Raw genomic sequence first — 20,848 nt, forward strand, 5'->3', positions numbered from 1 at the left:
AGAAATTTTTTTTACAAAAGATCTCAAAACTAGAATCTTAAAGCTTCAAAATATTCTTTTTTTTTATTTGGATACGACTATTTTTCGATAGTTTCAAGCCTTTCAAAAATCACCAAAAAATTTAAGAAATTTTTTGTTCCTTTAATTTTTTGGAGTAATATCGTCAATGATTTTTAAGTTACGACGTTATCACTTATCAGTATTTTTTTTAATGGCAACCAACATTTTTTTGTTTACTACTTTTGGAAATATTTTCTTTAAAAAAAAACAGAAGCGTGCACCTATTACCAAAAACCGTCAACAAAATTATTGGTTGCCATTTAAAAAAATTAATGATGACATTATTACTCAAAATCCTATGACACCATAGATGTTACAATATTGCCAGAATGTAGCATTTATAAAAATAGAATCGACCTGTATGAAGATTAAAAAAAAGATCCTTAACAAAAATATAAATTTTGTGGTTCACTTTGTATACTATGTATACCGGGTGTCCGGTTTCAATTGCAAACATAGGGATTTAACATGGTAGCATTTATTTCTGCTGATTCCTGCTCTCCAATACTACCTAGTAAGGTATGGTACCTGTCGAAAGATAAAATTATTTTTCGTCAAATGACGCCAAAAATAAGAATAAAAATAGTATTTTTACTTTAATATACAATTTTCAAATTTATCAATACCTGAAATAAGTAAGCGCTACTTGTCAAAAACGTCAAAGTTTTTTTTATAATTTATTTGAGTAAGTAAAAATGAATAATTTTTTCAATGCAAAAAGGGCTTCTGCGGTAAAAACGTATCTGATTTTTTTTTATTATTTTAGACTTTTTGTTATTTATTTTATTTTTAATAAAAACCAATTAAATTCTTGATTATTTAGATATTTGTTTATTTTATTATCAAAAAAAAAAATGGCAAAATACTTAAAAATCGCATTCAACATTAGTTCCATGTGTTCGAGTTTGAGACCGAACACCCGGTATAGTACGTCTATTTCTAGTGCAATTTACAAAAATTCTTGTGAAGCATTTATTCCCCCTGATAGTAAGAGATATTTACCCTCACGTGTATACAGACTAGAGCAATAGACCCCTTCAAAAAATGTTTGTGTTTATAGTGTTTTTTCTCTTAACAGGCAAGCATTATCTAACAGAGAACCCGTCTATCAAGCACTTTGGGCAAACAATACTGATTTCGATGAAGTGTTAATATCTCCCGTTATGATACAGGATCACATGCCTGATAAAGTATTAGATGCCCTCAACAAGGTACGGTCGCATCACGCTCATCAGCCCGATATCTACATGTTCAGTGACCAGGTAGATTAGCTGTAGCATGAAGCATTTTGTGACAAAACAGCTTGAAAGTCACCAACCACAGAAACGAGCATTTTACAGTATGAAAGTAGCGTGTAGGTTTTAAACTTAAGTTGACTTTTTACCTGTACTGTGATTTGAGACTCAGTTTATTTATTTTCTAGTTTATTTTATGTTCATTTTTTTATCAATATACATTTTTTGTATTAGTGCTGTGTTTTATTTTTTATTTTGTCAAGGATTTGCAAGTGTCTTGGAAATCTTTGACTCTCAGTAATGCAGTTTGCACCCTTTCACGCAAAATAAATGTTAGTCGCAAGCAGAAGGTGCAGCTCTGATAGGCCGTGTGTATGTGTGGGCAGGTGGAACGTGGTGTTCTAAGCAGAGGTCGCCCCCAACATAGTTCACCAGGGTCGCCTCATGACCATAAACCTCCCCCACCAGATACAAGGTACTGACACTGTTTTCAACACTTTACCCTCCCGTTTATTTTACATCTACAGGGTGTTTTGCAAACAACTGGCGGTTTTATAACTTATTTTGAGAATATTTATTAGAATTTGTCAATATGTAATTTTTGGTCAGGTGTTTATGGTACACCTTGTAATTTTTATGTTGGAGAATTTTTGCCAGTTTTTAATATGAGAATTTGCTCTTAAATAATCGTAAAATGTTTACTCAATTTTTTTTTACAAAATTGTGATGACGTGTATAAAAGTTGTACTGATGTTTTTTTATTCACACTATCGGCATCCGTACTATTGTTTAACTGTTGTTGTTTAATCAACATTTTAATTAGTTTATGCTATCCCGATCAGTATTATTTTTAAGGCAGCAGAGATGTTTTTGTCTTTGTTTTGTCTTTATAATACTAGGTTAAAAAATTACGATTGTTTTTAAACTTTTGAAAAAAAAATCTATTCTATAAAATTATAGTATGTATTATCATTACGTGTTGATTATATTTAAAAATTGGCGTTGTTTAAGTTATGATACTATTCTCTTTACGGTGCGATATGGCCTAATATTACTAAAGTCGTATTCACATTGAATGTATGAGTCTAAAGGTGTTGCTGTACGAGGCCTTTCCGTGTCTGAAATAAGACATTCGATGTAATACATTTATTTCTCTTACATGTTATATTTATACTTTTATCTATGAAGCTACTATCTACTTTTATACAGGGTGATTCAGCTTAAATGACCCATTAGACCCCTCTTGGCAGACAACCTATAATACGCAAAGCAATTATTGCTTGATTCATATTCGAATTTTGAAAGTTTCATGAATCGAAAAATATCGTTCTTTGACTCTCGATATTTTGAAAATTTAATTTTGAATCAGGGAATAAGTGCATAATGTATTATATGTTGTCTGCCAAGAGGGGTCATCACCCTGTATGTATAATATACCGTGCGATAAAAAAATAAATTAGAGTAGGCGGTGATTAAAGTCCTTCAGATGGCAATCCTGTTTTTTGACGTCAAATGTAACAAAAGGCTAAAAAAGAAAAAACGTTTTTCTGCAAAATTTGTCAGTGGACATATACAGGGTGTTCGGTCCAAGTCGCCCCGGCTGATAACACCTAAACTTACTTCTTTTTTTCAAAAAGTATATATTTAAGTAATAATATTCATTCTTGGCTTTCTTAATAAATGTATCAAATTTTTTTAGCACATGTGGTGTTGCCGGAAATGCTACCAAATTTAGTTTTTCAAATGGAACACCTATGTTTTTTTCCTCCAAACAATAATAATTGACATGGAAAATACTGTAAACCACTATTTATTACATTTTGCGTAACACAATGCAATTAAAAAACATCTTAAATCTTAGAATTTTATAAGGAAATTGGTCGCGTGGCCTGATTTTTAATTTTAAAGAAAAGGTGTGAATAAAAAAAATGCTTGGATACAGTTCAATTGTTGTTTGACAAATCTAATTTGTCAGTTGATGAGCGAGTTCTGTTATGGAAACTCTTGGATTTTCTTCGACTGATAACAGAACATTCAGATTTTCTTGTTCTTCACTAAGAACCACAGGTTTTTTTAGTTTTAAGAAGCGAACCTATTCGTCTCAGTTGTTTTTTAATTCGACTAAATTTCCAACGATTTGGGTGAACTCTATTTGAGAGTTTTTCTCTTTACTGTTTTCAGTTTCCGCTCTTTTTTTATTGCACTTAAAAAAACACTTCAACCTGATCTACCAATTCGTCGTCCATTATTAAAAATCCCAATAAGATTTATTGACAAATTAGGCTTTGTCAAAATAACAATTGAACGGTATCCAAGCATATTGCTTTTTTCATGAATACCTTGAGAAGTAAAATCCGCCTACGTTGCAAAATTTGCAATAAAATTCAAAAATTTAAATTGTTTTCTGAGGGCATTATGTAAAGTAAAATGTAATAAATACTGGTTTACCGTATTTTTCATACCAATTATTATTGTTTCGAGCAAAAAAACATAGATGTTCGTTCCATTTGAAAAACTAAATTTGGTAGCATTTCCAGCTACACCGGATGTGCCAAAAAATTTTGATGCATTTACTAAGAAAGCGAAGAATGAATAGTATTATTTGAAAATTTAGTATTTGAAAAAAAAAAGTAAGTTTAGGTGTTATCGGCCGGGGCGACTTGGACCGAACAGCCTGTATACTATACCTCCAGAATTTGGTGATATATTCTTATTTAATCCACTTATGTTGTTATAAAGGTTACCTACCACGAATTGGTATAAATTAGCATATACAGAATGCGCCAGAACTCGCGCCCCAGAGAAAAATAACATATAAGGTAAGATACCAGGAACATGGAAATAATGTTAAAAAAATTATCTATAAAAATTTCGAGTATGAGAGTTTAAATTTTGCACTTTGACTTTATATATTTTTGTTGGAAAAATAAGTTTTCAAATATTTTTGCTACAGGCTATTAGAAGAGGAAACAAGGGAACTGTATCCTAAATTGTAACTCTGTTCAATGTTATTTGTGGTTTTTATTGGCAAAATTTTTGTACCTTTACTAAATAATTGTAAAAAAATATATACAAGATCATCAGTGTCATTAAATAGAGATAAAAGAAATGTCAAATGTCAAAAAATAAATGTCAAATTTTTTTGAAAGATCTTATCTTACTTGAAATTTTTCTCTGGGGCGCGAGTTTTAGCGCACCTTGTATTCAGTTTCATTAATCACTAGAGCCTGATACAAAATGGTCAATTTATTGGTGAAAAATTACTATGAATTAGAAAAATATACAATTATAAAAAATATTAGAATCTCTAGACTTAAACAATGTTTTTACCTCGGTTTTTACTAGTGCAGAGTAAACGAGTAAATTAACTTCTGTGTTTGTTACTTATCCGGAACAAACCTTTGGAGGGATAATTCCTTAAGTCTATATAGAAAAAAAGTTCTACGTTTGGAAATGCTTCTTATGGGAGCTAGAACTCTGATAATGACGACCAAATTATTTTTTTTTATCTAGTATCCTGTTGAGGTAAATACATAAAAATTGGAATCGGGGTCGTTTAGAGACTGTTATTATGGTCAACCCATTTCAAGCGTAAAATTTGGCTTTGGATATACTTTTCTGAAAATTAATTTTCTTTAAAAAATGTTTTTTTGTATATGCTCCCGAAAACAGCTGTTTTAGGGGCTCATTTGAGTCCCTAAAATAAGTCTTTTCCGGACTCAATAAAATAGTACGCAAAACGGTTATTTTAGGTACTCAGTCCCCAAAAACAGTGTTTCCGGACTAACAATGGCGATTTTTTTTTAATTAATAAGAGGTGTGAATTCGTGTTTAGGGAACGATCACATTTTTATATTTCTTTAATGTATATTAATTATTTTTTTCTAGTGGCAAATAATTAAAAAAGCCGCTTGATTTTGTACTTTATATTCACCCTCTATATTGACCTAAGTAATTACCCCTACATCTTTCTGGTGAGGGAGTTACGTTAGACTAAGACGGCAGTCCGGTACTAACACCCACTGTAGAAGATTTTTACTAAAGATTTGGTAAAAAAGCTCCATGCTTTATTCTTCCTAATATGTTTGAAAAGCACAATATTAAACAACTCCTCGCAATCTTTTAACGTTCTTTCCGGACATTCTGCATATGTAAGATAAGTTTGAGTCATTAGCTCGCTTACGATTATTTATATGTAAACCTGTGGTTATAGTACATTACAAGCGAGATGGTAAATATGGCATTGCCCCGAGTGCTTATGTATGTATCGAATAAACCACAAGGGGTAAGCCATTACCACCGGGATTTGTATGCTATTTTATTCACAATCACATAATTTTTGTCAAAAATTTGAATAAAACAAAATTGTAACAAAGTTAAGGTTTAAACGTGGTAGCCCATCGAAATTCCGGTTGATTTTTGACATTTCAAAAATGTAAAAAAAAATATTGAAATAATGTGTCAATCTGATATTAAAATTGTTGAAATGAAGTAGTGCGCTCCCCCAGTAGTACGAAAAACTGCCACAGAAGCAATTGAATACTAATTTAGCAAAATATTATGCGTAACTTAACAATTGAAAGAAAAAATTCCCGGTATTTTAACGTTTTAACGTTGGCTGTCCAGCATATTACCGCCTAAGAGAAATAATATGATTACTCCTCATGAGATACAATAACGTGTTTTCCAACCTTTAAAAGGTTAGTAATCGGCATATTACATTGGGGCCCCATACACGAACGGAATATACGTCGGATCATATACGTGCGAGCCAAATCCGTTAAGATATCCGCTCGTGTATGGAGCGCTGCAGATTTAGTCCGTACGGATCAGATCTGCTGATCAGATCTATACAGATTTGATCCGACGAATAATCCGTTCGTGTATGGGGCGCTATTGGTGATTGTGAATAGAATACTTTAGCGACGACTCCAACGAGTTTGTCCTTACCAACAATAAATAAAATACTTACGGACAAGTTTGGGATAGCAACGAGTAAATACAACTTACTGCCTTAGAAACAGATGTAGTAAACAATCGAAAAGAGTCTAATCGCGCAAAAATGTCTACAGTTAAATAAGTATTATAAGTTATGCGACTTATTAACCACAAATGGTCTCAAAAGTTTTGAAAAACTTCAATACTTCGCTTCAACTTTTATACTTTCCGTTCTGAGCAAATAAAAGTTTATTAGTATAGATAAATCGTGAGCTGACAACAGTTATGTGTTGTCTATGTTTGACATTTAGACTAACAAATTCAAATTTTCTGTCGTACTATCGACGTCAAAAAATGGAAACACCAATTTTTATACAGGGTGTTTCACACAACTTTACGAAGCTTGCGCCTAATGTACGCACCCAAATATACAAAAGTCACAAAACACAAAATACAAAAAATACACATTTATTATGTATTCACAAAACTCCCGTGACGTTTACAATGTCAAACCAAAATTTTTGAGTGTATCTTAAGACTATTATTTCAACTGACTGTACTTGATATCAAATTTCCATGGTACACGGCACATGTGTCAAACGATAATAATTAAATCATTTCAAATCAAGTGATAGCAACCAGGTTAACTTTGAGTGAAGTTGTCACCAACATAGTTATAGTGACTTTTTGTTTAACTAACTTAACGTCATTTTGCCATATCAGGAGTTTAGTGAATATATTATAATTATTTAATTTTTGGAAACCCATGACGGTAGTTGTCATACTAATCCCTGTTTCATTAATAGTCATAAACTGCAGTTTTTCAGAAACAATTATCATTTGTTCTATCAACAGATGGCATGAATATGATTCTAGTTTATCTAAAGTCTGTTTTTCATTTAAATGGAAATTATCAAGTCAAAATTTTAGTGAAAAAATTGGTAGTAGCTTATCTCCATAGCCACAAATTTTGTTTGTTTTTTGTTTTAATCCCTAGAAATTCTGTTAAAAAATTATGGTTATGTTTTCATGTTGTAATTTTGTAAGCTTTTATAATCGAATACCTGAAGACAGGCACCACTACCTAATGTCCAAAGACAGAATTCAATGCTAATAATATTGATAGTACCACACTGCAAGTAAGTACAATGTTGTGGAAAATGAGCTTTTTACTACAAAAACTTTAATAAAAAAGGGTGTCTCTATAGAAAAAAGTTATTTTGCAAAAGATACAAGCAGGGTTGATGAAGAACGTCAATAAATTTTGTGTAATTTATTGAAATGAGCCCAAAGTTGATGCATTTTCTAAATTCTTCTTCAGTTTTAGTTTCAAAATTGTTACTTTTTCAACTCGTTCTTCAGAAACGGTGCAACCAGACCTACTAATTTAATTGCGTTCTTTCTCTTTGATGTTTATGTTGTATTCTCATCAATTTCTCACTAAAAATTAGAAAATGTTTAGCAACCCTGCATTACAAATCGCTTATAAATTTTAGCGGTGGTCTTTTTCTGACTTCCGCTTACACACCTTTCGTCTTCAAATTTCCAAAAACTGTTCGTGGTACCCAGTTTGTCCCCGTTTTTGTGTCTTCATTTCTAAATTTTTTTGGACGATTTTTTTGCTTTTTAATTAATTCAAAATTCGGAACTGCCAACTTCCTTTATTAAAATTACCATGTATGAATTTGTTAGGGGTACCAACGTTAAGACTGTTTGACAATTCCATTAAAAAAAACAGACTTTACCTTAATCACTAACCAACTAAAAACGTTGTAATTATTGAAAGGGTGAACAAACTAGAGAAGATTATCCCATTTTTCAAAATTTGTAATCGAGTTCGTATTGGAATAGGTATTATTGATTGCATCTTGCAGGCGCAGGCCTCGTAAAATTATGTTGAACATCCCGTATTTTGTAAACCTATAAATCTACATCTACCGGGAGAGGCATCGGTTACGCGCAGAAAAAAAATCCCCACTTCTAATTAAATAAAATTGTTGAATTTTTTCACACTTACCTGGGCATTAGTAAGGTACATTCTCTAATTTTTTGGAAATTTTTCATTCACAAACAAAGCCAAAAAAAAATAAAAAGGAATTTTCTCCCAAAAAGTTTAATTTTAATTTTTATACTGACCTACGCAGATTCACTTCCTACAATTGTTTACAAAATCAGAGAAAAAAATACCAATTAGATTTTGAATTAAACGCAATTTCCCATCTTAACTTTGAAAATCATTTTTATTTATGACCTGCTACTTGTGCCATCGTAAATTTAGGTGACAATGGGGAACTGCAATTGGGCTAAGATTCCAAGGTTTACAACAAAAAGACCCTTTAAAGCGGTCGGCTACCAGTAAATGATTCTTTTGTTGGCAAAGTATACCATTTTGTCATAAATCACGGGTCTGGTTTGTGTTTAACTAAAAAGCCATTATTTGACTAACCAAGTCAAAATTTGAAATTGTGATATCAAAGTTTGATGCGCTGACAGGTACAGATTCATTTAGTGTAAAAACTTTATAGGTAAATTAACAGAAAGTATTCATAAAACACACAAAACTGTTACGGACTCATTTATTATCCAAAAAAAATAGAAAAATTCTCAAATTATAGCCTATCAATAACTAGTTAGGTATATGAAATATCGCCAGTTTTAATTAATTTGAAGTCGCGATTTATCAAGTGCGCGTAACTGATGCCCCACCCGGTATAAAACATAAAATTTACTTCAACAATAATTCAAAATTCTGTCATTGCAAGATAATCTTGGAAAGAATAAAATGTTAGTTCTTGTGCAAAAGATATTAAAAGTGGAACAGACAGATAATGCAATGTAGAAAAAAAAAATATGCTAATCTAACTATAAAAACAAGCTTTGAATGTTTCAAGCATGTGTCAAAGTGAGTGTTTGGATGCAGATGGCGTGCACGTCTCTGCATGTCTTTATTTTAATTAAATGTAAAACGAGGACATTTGTAAAAAAAATCCTCTACTGCATGCTAAAATTATTCAAATAACTTGTTTAAGGAGTTTTGAATCCTTTCAGGTTGTAACGACACTTGGCCCGAGAAAACCTCAACGCTCCTCTTCGAGCAATCCCCAAAAATGCTGGGAGGAGGATGGTCTCCTTTCTGGTCTCAGTCCCACTCCCCCACATCGAGTGTATCTGGAAACAAGTTTCACATCATTACAGAGTCCAAGTAGTGCTCCTAGCAATGCCTCTTCCGTCACTAACGGCTACTACTCAACTAGGAGCCAACCCTCACCCATATTCCCTATAACGAAAAGTTTAAGTTTGACGCTCAAGAGACAAACACCAAGTCCTGCCTTGAAACTGGACTTAATTCACGACGACTGGTTCGGACTGGCACCGTTGGCCAGTCCTGAGAGTCTGTCGGAGGTTTCCAGTATTAGTTCTAGAGCCAGTGTTTTGGTCACCCAAACAACGATTTGTGAGATCAACACCCCGAAAATTATGCGACGAACACCGAAAATCATCGGCAGTTTAAGCACTTGTGCTGATGATATTCGAAACGTAAGGAATTTCCAAAAAGCGGAAGTTTTTTTGAGGTGTTCGAATAGCGACAGTCCGGCCACAAATTCCAGCAGTAATCTCAGTTATGAATCAGCCGCTTCGAGTAAATGTAATGATCCGGAAATAAAATGTTGTGAAAGTGACGAGTTTCAATCAGCCGAAGATATTTTAGATAATGTTTTGGCGAGTGCTGGATGCAAAGATTTTTTTAACAATAATTCGGGCTTTTTGGAAACACATTTTGACATGTTTGATGATAATCCAAAGACGAGCAAAACTGTCCAATCTCCGTCCACCCCACAGGTAAGCAATATGTTTTTTTAAATTTATACATTTATACAACGTGTCTTTGAAAGAAGTGCAATAATTTTAACCACGTGTAGAACTCGTCAAGGACATTTTATTCAGTTCAAAAAAAAAACACTAGAAAATTTACTGTACGATAATCGTGTGTTTTCTGCAACTAAAACAGTCTACCATAGTTTATCGTATTTTAAGAAGTAAAATGTTATAAAACAAGAACCAATGAACTGATTTGGGTGAAAATTTAATCGTTTCTTGTCTCAACTATATACTAAACAAATATACAAAAAATTATTGCGATATATTTATAAATACTAAGTGTTCTGTTTTCTATGTCACTTAGTATACATATATGGTGCGCCAGAACTCGCGTCCCAGAGAAAAACGCCATGTAAGGTAAGATACCAAGAACATGGAAAAAATTTAAAAAAAATCTATCTATAAAAATTTCGAAGTTATGAGAGTTTAAATTTTGCACTTTGACTCTATTTATTTCTATTGCAAAAATAATTTTCCAAGTTTTTTTTGCTACAAGTTATTAGAAGAGGAAACAAGAAAGCTGTATTTTAAATTGTAACTTTGTTTAATGTTATTTTTCGCAAAATTTTTTGTACCTTTACTAAATAATTATAAAAAACATATACAAGATCTTCATTATCATTAAATAAACAAAAAAAATGTCAAATGTCAAAAAATAAATGTCAAAATTTTTTGACAGATAGAATTTTTTAAACATTTCTTGTTGTTTTTGGTATTTTATCTTACTTGAAATTTTTCTCACCCTGTGTAGGGTGAGAAAAAAAAATTAAAATAAATATGAAACCTTATCTAACCCTTAAAAAAGGCCAATAAAATAATGTGAATATAAATGATAACTCGTGTCCTATCTCTACTGATAAGAATTCTACAGCCCTCGGAATTTGAGTATGAAAAATTGTTGTTTTTTTGTAATAACTTCGGCACCATTTGACCAAATATTATAAAATTTTATCACAAAACAACACCGATCAGATTTAAAACTTCAATAAAAATTGTCAGCTGAGACCCGGTAAAAAACTCCCAAATTCACGACCATTGCTTTTAGGTGAACTAAACGGCTCGTCTACTTTCAGGGGGCACAATACCAAAATACCTCAAAAAAACATCGATTTAACAAAAAGAATATATAACAATTTTGTTGTTCTTAAGATCTGTCACTGGTTAAAATAACTTTTATTGAACTTATTTCGAAAATACGTTTATAATTATTATCGGAATAATTGATTCATTCATTCATTCATTATTATTAATAGAAACATGAATAGAGTAGAACAACTTCAATGTCAGCATATGCATATTATTGTTGACCGACTACTTTCTTAATTAAGTTAGAAATGCTTATTATATCAGGATACGGCTTAGGTTTCTATGTTAAAACTTTTAATTCATTTTGCTTTAAAAAAGTGTTTGAATTGAAACAAAACTATATTTTCTTTTTGTTAAAATATTCAAAAGTGAGTGTATCACTCGTGGTTGAATTAAAAATATAAAAAATAGCTTACAATAAAAAAATATCAGTTGTATGTACAATAATTGTTTTTTTAAATATACTGTAATGAACTGGTTTTATATAATTTTTTTATACATACTCTTTGAATAGAAAATGCAATATTAACTTGCTATTTTACATGCCAGCAAAAAATATTACTTTGAAAATTATTATTTGCTCTCCCAAATAGAAAGTATTAATTTATTTGAAAAATTAGTTGCTCGTAATTTAAAAAATATGAGATAAGTAACAGGTCCTTTCAAAATTGTTTTTATTTATTGCAACCTTGATTTCAATTTATAACACTAGCAATTATGAAAGTTTAATCTTAACATACCTACACGTGTTTTGCAAATTTGTCACAATTTGATGTCTTTACTTCTGCAGAAGTTTTACTTGCTTACTTCTTTGGGTACAAGTAGGTATCATAAAATGTAAAACAACATTTGAAGACAAATATGCGAGCGTTCAAAGCTATTCTAGTAAATAAAAAATGTTACCAAATAAGGTGGTTTTTGGTCATACATATAGGTTGTATCAGAACTCGCGCTCCAGAGAAAAATTTCAAGTAAGATGAGATACCAGGAACATGAAAAAATATTCTTATTATTATTAAAAAAATATCTGTCAAAAAATTTTGACATTTATTTTTTGACATTTGACATTTTTTATGTCTATTTAGTGATACTGATGATCTTGTATATGTTTTTTAATAATTATTTAGTAAAAGTTCAAAAATTTTGACAATAAAAGCCTCTTCTAATAACCTGTAGCAAAAAAAAACTTGGAATTTTTTTCCAACAGAAATAAATAGAGTCAAAGTGCAAAATTTAAACTCTCATAACTTCAAAATTTTTTTAGAAAAGAATTTTTTTAACATTTTTTCTATGTTTCTGGTGTCTTACGTTTCTGGTGTCTTACGTTTCTGGTGTCTTACCTTCTCTGGGACGGGAGTCCTGGCGCACCCATTCAGACTGTTTTAGAACTCGCGGCCTGGTAGGTATGTACAATCAGTCGATTTGAAAATGTCGTGTTTATAAAACGAACCGCTGGGCTTGCTGTCTCTCTCTGGCCGCAACCATCCCCAATAAATCATTCCGCATCGTAAAATTGAAGATTTTTTACATAAGATTGGCAACGAAATGTGAAGTTTTGTATTCACTAAAATTTTATTATTTTATTATAATTGGTTGTTAGTTATGCTGTTATAATGGTCATTAGAAAACTGCACGAAAAAAATAAATTTAATAATTAAGTATTATAATTTAATTTTACTCGCGTTTTTAAGATTATTAAATACGAGTAGCACTACAGATTATTAAAAAATTGACTAATTTTGTCGATGATTTGAAAATGCTTGAGTTAATGTATTTAAATGTATTTAAATAAACAATCAATGTATTTAAATAAACAATCAAAAGTAATAGCTTGTTAGTGAGCCAAAGTAAAAAAAGTACATTATTTATAGGAAAGAGTCTCCTAATAGTATATTGATTTGTTTTGGATTTGGACCTCCCTATTCAAAAATCGATAACCCTGGTATTTTTCAAGAAAAAATTGGGGGTGTTTTATTTAGAAAAATTGAGTTAAGGATATTTGAAGTTTCCCAAACGCAACCTTAAATTTTGTTTGTTAATTATTTTTGCAATTATGAATTCACCAAAGACAAGATCTAGCCTTTCTCTTTTATAGGCCCAAACACGATTCTAAAATAATTAAAAATGGTAGAGTCATTGATTTTTGAATAGAAAGGTGCAAATTTAAAATAATTTAAAAAAACTTTAAATATTTCGAAAACGGTTAAACTTAAGTTTAAGGAGGACACATAAAAACTCGCTGAAAATTACTAGAATAATCCAAAAACGCAACGGTGTAACCGGAAGTGCCGCCGTCTTGAAATATTTTCACTGAGCAAAACCGATTATGGCTATAAACAAAATATCATTGTTTAAACTTTTAATACTTCTAAAGTGGGGTTTAGCTGGAACAGCCTACATTAATAAAAAATAATAATAAATAATTAATTAATTGTCTTTTTGAATATTAAAATGAAGACTTTTTTGAGGCAGAACGCAGAAGCCAAAGCAGAGGCACAAAACACAGAAAAAAATTAAACAATGTTAGATTAACCATAACAATGCGAGTAAAATTAAATTATAATAATAATTAAATTTTTTTGTGTAGTTTACTAATGAGAATTTTACTATATCTAAAGCATTTGATTTAATAGATTGTTTTATCTTTGAAACAATATGTAACTAACAATCAATTATAATAAAATATTAAAATTCTAGTAGATACGAAACTTCACATTTCGTTGCAAATGTTCTTAGGTAAAGAATCTTTAATTTTAGATGCGAAATGATTTTATTGGGGATGTTTGCGGTCGGAAGAGCGACAGCAAGCCCAGCGGCTCATTTCATGGACACGACATTTTCAAATCGATTGACTGTATCTTATCTTACTTGCAATTTTTCTCTGGAGTACGAGTTCTGAAACATCCTGTATTTAACGAAAAGTAACGTGGCATTGTTCAGATACGTTCACGGGGAATTTTAATAGTCATACAGCTACTGGGGTAATATCTGAGAATCAAAATTAAAGAAAGGAACTAAAAGAAACTAAAATATATTAACTTTTCTTGTCCAAATTTTGACGATTTTCAAAACACAGTTTCAGCCCTTCAACAAATTGCAATACACGCTATTAGTCGTGACGTCACAGACGAGACTGTACTGAAGCTAAACATACAGTGTTGCCAGTTGTGATACTATAGTACCAAATTAATACTAGATTTTTTTACTAGATATTTATATTTACTTGTGAACAAATAATAATTTAATTCTCAGCCAAATACACTTTGTGTGAATGTTAATACTTTTTATTTTGTTTTGTTTTCGTACTACCTATACACTCCATTTGATATCTGTCGTTTGCAACATTCTGGCAACACTGTCAACATACTTTGAAGTACACAAAGGGTGAGGTTAGAACAGATTAAATTACAAAAATGTTGACTACAATTGTTAAATCCATTACGAAACGACACACATTTTTCATAGCAACTATTTCCTTAGAAACAATCTCCCTACACGTCCAGGATTCAAGAAATAAACTTTTATTTGTTTAGCTTCAAAGGTTCAAAGGTGTTTAGCTTATTGACATCACACTAATAGCGCGTAAAACAGTAACAGAAATTTTGTTTTTTTTGTAAAGAAAGAGGAAAATACATACAGGGTGTCAATTTTAAAACTTGCAATCGGCAATATCTCTAGGACCAAAAAAGCTATTGAGAATTACTCAAAACCGTTTCGGTGGTTCCTAGGGGGAATCAAAATGACATGGTGACTGACGCCCCTCCACCTACCCTTGAAGCCACAGCCCCCCAAGTTGGAAATTTTAAATGGCACTACCCTACTTGTGATACATCGTTGGAAAGCTCATAACAAATGCTTTTTAAAAATGTTAACAACAGCCAATTTGGTAAAACCGTTTTCCAATTATTCAAAAATAAAGACTTTACATTTTTATTTTTTATTATAAAATTATTCGATGTAATAAAAGAAAAATTGTTGTTATTTACAAAATATGCAACCAAAAAGATGATTTCATCCCAATAGACTGTGTTTCATGTTTTGTGTATGATTTTTTTGTCTTTTGAATCTTTTCAAAGCTGGCAAAACAGCCTGGTTTGTGCACCGCTATGCCTATTTGTTAAAGCCGTTTTTAATTACTCAAAAAGAAACACTTGAAATGTTTAAAAGCTCTTAAAAAATGCTTTCCTAAAACGCTTTCAAAATGCTTTCACCTAAAACATAGTAATGTGATGAAGTCGTTTCTGAATAATTAAAAAATAAAATGCAACAATGTGTAAGTGATTAATTTTCATTAAGTGCTATATTAGATGTTGGAAATGATTTCCGTTGTTTGCTAAGTTCTTGGAGAACTTGCATTTTATAGGGATGAAATTTATGAAGTTTTAACACCTTTCGTACTGATTCGTGTGATAATCCAGTTTCCCTAGCTGCCTGACGAGTCGACATTGTTGGATTCATGGCATATTGTCCAAGCACTTCAGTTTGAGTTTCCTCAGTGAGTAGTCTTGGTTGCCTTCTTTTTTTATTATTAACAGATCCTGTTTCCTCAAATTTGGCGACTAACTCCTGGACGTACGCATGACTGACATGTTTTCCTGGATATTTGTTATTAAAGACTGCAGCCGTTAGCAGAGCACAACGATTTTCAGAACCATAAATAAGTATTAATTCAAGACGCTCTGCTGTACTATAAACCATTGTTAACTAGTTATAGTTTACAATATCGTTGACAGGAACAGTTGATAAATGGAAAGTACGAATTTACAAAGACAGATACATCAATGTAATCAAAATCAGCATAGCGATACAAAACCCAGGCTGCTTTGGCAGCTTTGATAAGACTCAAAAGACAAAAAAAAAACAGACACAAAACATGAAACGCACTCTATTGGGTTGAAATCATCTTTTTGGTTGTGTATTTTGTAAATAACAATAATTTTTCTTTTATTAAAGAAAAATGGAAAATGTAAAGTTTTTTTTTTGAATAATTGGAAAATGGCTTTATCAAATAGGCTGTTGTTGATATTTTTGAAAAGCGCTTGTTATGAGCTTTCCAACGATGTATCACAAGTAGGGTTGTGCCATTTAAAATTTTCAACTTGGGGGGCTGTGGCTTTAAGGGTGGGTGGAGGGGCGTCACTTATCATGTCATTTTGATTCCCCCTAGGAACCACCGAAACGGTTTTGAGTCATTTTCAATAACTTTTTTAGTTCCAGAGATATTGCCAATTGCAAGTTTTAAAATTGACACCCTGTATGTATTTACAGTTAGCAACAGAGTTAGAGTTTCTTTATTTTTAATTGGCAAACATTGTTACAATTATTAAATTGACTTAGAAATGAGGTACCTACTTAGAAAATCCAACCTCCAAAATCCAAGTTGCATACCTATCTTAGAAAATACAAATACATATTTCAATGTTTTTATGGAAACATTTTTTTTTCACTTTTCAATCTCTTCTTTTAAATTCCATACTTTTAAACAAAAAACCAATAAAACTATTTTATACAGGACATCGATCCCGACATCATCTCCAACTTTGCCATCGATCTGAATTTAGACGAAGAGCATCGTTCCCTCCAATTTGTCAGTCGAAGCGCCGAAACTTCTAAACCCAACAGTGTCGATTCCGGTAGCGTTTGTCGCACCCCATCCGATACCAAGAACGTCACATTCAACCCACAGGTCATCAATATCGACAGTAGCATGGTTTCGACCGATTACAGCTCACCTCGCAAACACTGGCACCTATTCAAAGGCCGCAAACACAAAAGTGGCGAAACTCGTGTCACCTCCCCTCGGATAATTCCTGATACGCCAGTTCCCAAAACTATTTTGTGTGTGAAAAGACGTAACAGCGAAGAAGAGTGCTTTTCTCGAACTGAGGCTTTGCCTCTCTTAAGCGGACTTAATATTAACAGTGAGAGGACGTCTCCTAGTTTTGTTAGACGGAAAAAATATGTTTATCCTCTTGAAATGACTATTAAAGGAGAGAGTAGCGTGTAGTGCCTGTATTTGTTTTATGGTGTTTTTATTTAGGCCAGGATTCTTAAATTCAATTTATTTTAAGGTAAGATTGTCAGAAATTGCTTTTCTTATCATCACTAGTGAAAATTTGTCTATTGTCAATAATTTATGCTTGTGTTTATTCACACAAAGTGGCCAAAATGTTCAGAAACGATTGCACAATTTAAAAACGTTTTATACCAGAAAATCCTTTGAAACTTTGCTTAAGTATGCACAGTTGTACAATTTGTATAATTGTATAATTTTGTATAATTTTTTTCAATTTTATACTATAATATTATAATTTTTAAGATAATTTTAAGTCAGTAGAACTTCTTTAAAAAGAGCATTTTTCACAGAATTTAACTGGATAGCACACGTATATCTTATCGCAATAGTAAACTGAATAATTTTTAAAAGTCATTTAATCAAAATATAAAGTTTAAAGAAAACACACCAACTTAGAGAACTACCTGCTTATTAGTAAAGTAACAATGGTAATATACACGGTTTTGCAAATAATTGTTCAAATTTTGCGTTAAAGAAAATCATGTTCAACGTTATTTACAATTTGTAGAATGATGTTTCAAATTAAAGAAAAATTTACGACTGACGGAAGCACATAAGTGTTTTTATTCACAACTACTAATGTAATATGCCGATTACTAACGTTTTAAAAGTTGGGAAACACATCATAAATCTCATGACCAGTAATATTATTTTATCTCTTGGGCGGTAAAATGCAGATTTGCCAACAGTAAGATTAGAAAATACCGGGAATTTTTTCTTTCAAGCTGTCAAGTTATGCATAATCATGGACCTATTATAGTTATAGTATAGTAAATACTACCTCCATGTGCATAATATTTTGCTAAATTAGTATTCAAGTGCTTCTGTAGCAGTTTTTCTTACTTCTGGGGGAGTATTAGTAGTCACCATTTCAACAGTTTTAATATTCACACATGTCAATTTTTTTCACATGTCAATATTTTGGTTTTCGACATTTCTGAAATGTCAAAAATCAAACGCAATTTGGATGGCCTACCACGTTTGCACCTCAACTTTGTTAAAATTTTATTTTATTCACATTTTTGACTAAAAATGGTGTGATTTTGAATAAAATAGCTAACAAACCTCGGTGGTAATGGCATTACCCCTTGTGTTTTATCCGATCTCGAGGCTGGCACCTCTCGATCGTATACATAAGCACTCGGGGTAATGCCATATTTACCACCTCGTTTGTAATGTACTAATTTTTCACTACTAGCTGTAAAGGGTACCATTATTTAGTTTGTCGAGAGGTTGTGAAGTTGTTTTTCTTTCCTAGTAGTCAATAATCATTTTCATTATGGACCAAGGGCTATAATGTATTATAATATTCCTAGAATATTATTATTGAAAACTATTACCATCACAAGTACTAACAGAAGTATTTCTAAATGAAATTAATGCAAAATTAAATAAAACAAGACTTAAATTTCCTCATTAAAAACATCAGAATAACCCCAACTCAAATACTTCTGTCTATGTCAAAAATTGTTAAAACAACAAATATGTTTATTTCATGTTGAAATCCTACCGGTAGTAGCACAAATTTTAACTCTTTTTACCTTTTTTTGCAGTTTTTTTTGTTATTTTAACAATTATTTCTTATTATGAAGTTCGAAAATTGCTTTAACAGTTGCAGAAGTACAAAAATGGCATAACCTCATTTACGATAAGCATAAATTAATGCATACTTCCAATTTACGTTAATAACTCAGATAAACAATTAATTACTGTAGGTAACAGTGAATTAACAAAAATAATGTTGTGAATTACAACATGGCAACATGTCCATTAAAAAGGTACATACCTAAGGTTATATTTTATACTGTTGTATTTCTGGGTAATGAATATGTTAGTAGTGAAAAAAATATTATATAAAACACATGGAGAAGTTTTTTATAGCCTCGCATTTATTATTTCTCTCGATGCTTTACATCTCAGGAAAAAAACAGCTCGGTTTAAAAAATCTCATTTCTACCTTGTGATATAATATAATATTATATTAAACACTTTATAATATACACCATAACTGCTTTTCATATTTAATTTTAGTTTAGATTTAATAAGTTTTAAAAATCAATTTTGCTCTTGTGGTAAAAAATTAAATATGCATGTGCTATATTGTTAAATTCAGAAAACATCGAGGAAAACACACAGGGTGGCTAAAAAGTATGGATACAGCTAAATATTTTCAGTACAGTTTAGCAGAGTACGTTGAAATTTGGGAATCAGTTTATCTATTTTTGGTCAAAGTTCAGGCGGCAAAAAGCTAACGATAGAAAAAAACATTTCCAAGGATAAAAAAAATTACATTTTTCAAAATTTAATTAATTCGATTATTTTTTTTTTAAATAAGGTATGCATGTGTTACATCACAGAAAAAATGTGCTTCTTAAAAATGTTAAATTTGACCTTTCTTGACATAAAAAAAAATCAGGTTAGTCTTGTATCCCATCCCCAGAACAAATGGCGATAAAAATTTGATAAACATATGAGACGATGTAATTTAAATAGTTTTAAGCGTATACCAAATTTCAATAAGTTTTGATGAACAGTTTTTATAATATTTAACTGTATCCATACTTTTTAGCGACCCTGTATAAGTAATTTAAAAATCTTAATTTGATCCCTATTAGCAGGTATTAAAAAACACATTATATACCTTTGTATTTTAAAATCAAATGACGATGACAGTGCAAAACTATAAAATTTACTCAAAAAACAAGATTTAATCCAGTAAGAAAGCAAAGTTGCAAATAATAATTCTGGTAAGGTGCAAAGCATTTTTAAAATGTGTTTTTCTACTCTCTTTTCTAAAGTGTCACATTTTGCACTAACAAGTGTGCAAAGCGTCATTTTAAATACGTCTGTTCATTATTAAGCTGTTGCATATTTTGTTTGACATATCAAGCTTGTAGTTTATCAGTTTGGCATTCAGCTTAAAAAAGTACGTCATTGAATTGAAATAATTTACGTTTTATTTGTTTATTTGGTCGTAGAAAAAGTATAATTCTCGTATGCAACACGTTTTATAATCTTCTTAGGCACTTATTTATTAAACACTTTTGCTCGTCATAAAACTCATGACTAAAGTATCGTTTATAACAATTGTTGCATAATATTATATATGTTTTCGAACTTTTTGACAGCAACCATATGAAATTTGAAATTAAAAACAAAATTTTTATTGTAAAGATTAAATTTCAGAATGTACTCTTGCCTTAATTTTAAGTTTTAAGGTGAAAATTTACGTCAAGTAAAAAGTTTCCCTCTAAACCAAAACTAAGAAGTCATAGTCCGAATTTGAAATCAGGTTTCCGAATTCAGAAATTCTAATTCTTTTGTAATGTTAAGATTTTAACTTAACTTTTTTAACATAATTATGTGGGCACGATTTTAGTTATATTATTTTGTTGAAATATTATTGCCAGTGTTATACAGGGTGATTCTTCAAAAATGTCGGACCAACTCTTAATTTATTTATTGTTGAATTTGTTAGTTTGTCACCTGTTTTTTGGACCATAAGACACAAATTGTGAGTTTAGTCTTACAAGATCTGCCGTTTCCGCTAACTAAATTCAAGATTACATAATTG

At 31.1% G+C, this 20,848-nt stretch overlaps 1 protein-coding gene across 4 annotated transcripts in view; it reads left to right on the plus strand.

Annotated features, from left to right (window-relative positions):
• LOC123008435 (diacylglycerol lipase-alpha) overlaps window positions 1-17,417 on the plus strand; it is a 48,360-nt gene extending 30,943 nt beyond the window's left edge. For 3 of the 4 annotated variants that reach the window (XM_044404228.1, XM_044404229.1, XM_044404227.1), the window contains exon 9: window positions 1,139-1,528. In XM_044404228.1, the coding sequence (XP_044260163.1) occupies window positions 1,139-1,331 (193 nt within the window). In that variant the 3' untranslated portion in view covers window positions 1,332-1,528. Of the gene's footprint in view, window positions 1-1,138; window positions 1,529-9,281; window positions 10,074-16,710 lie in introns of those variants that run through there. The other variant, XM_044404230.1, reaches the window with a different exon arrangement.
• The last annotated feature ends 3,431 nt before the right edge of the window (window positions 17,418-20,848 follow it).

The sequence above is a fragment of the Tribolium madens genome, unplaced genomic scaffold, assembly GCF_015345945.1.
Source record: "Tribolium madens isolate multiple individuals breed KSU strain unplaced genomic scaffold, Tmad_KSU_1.1 Scaffold_71;HRSCAF=194;Tcas5.2_LG6, whole genome shotgun sequence".
Classification (NCBI taxonomy): Eukaryota; Metazoa; Arthropoda; class Insecta; order Coleoptera; family Tenebrionidae; genus Tribolium; species Tribolium madens.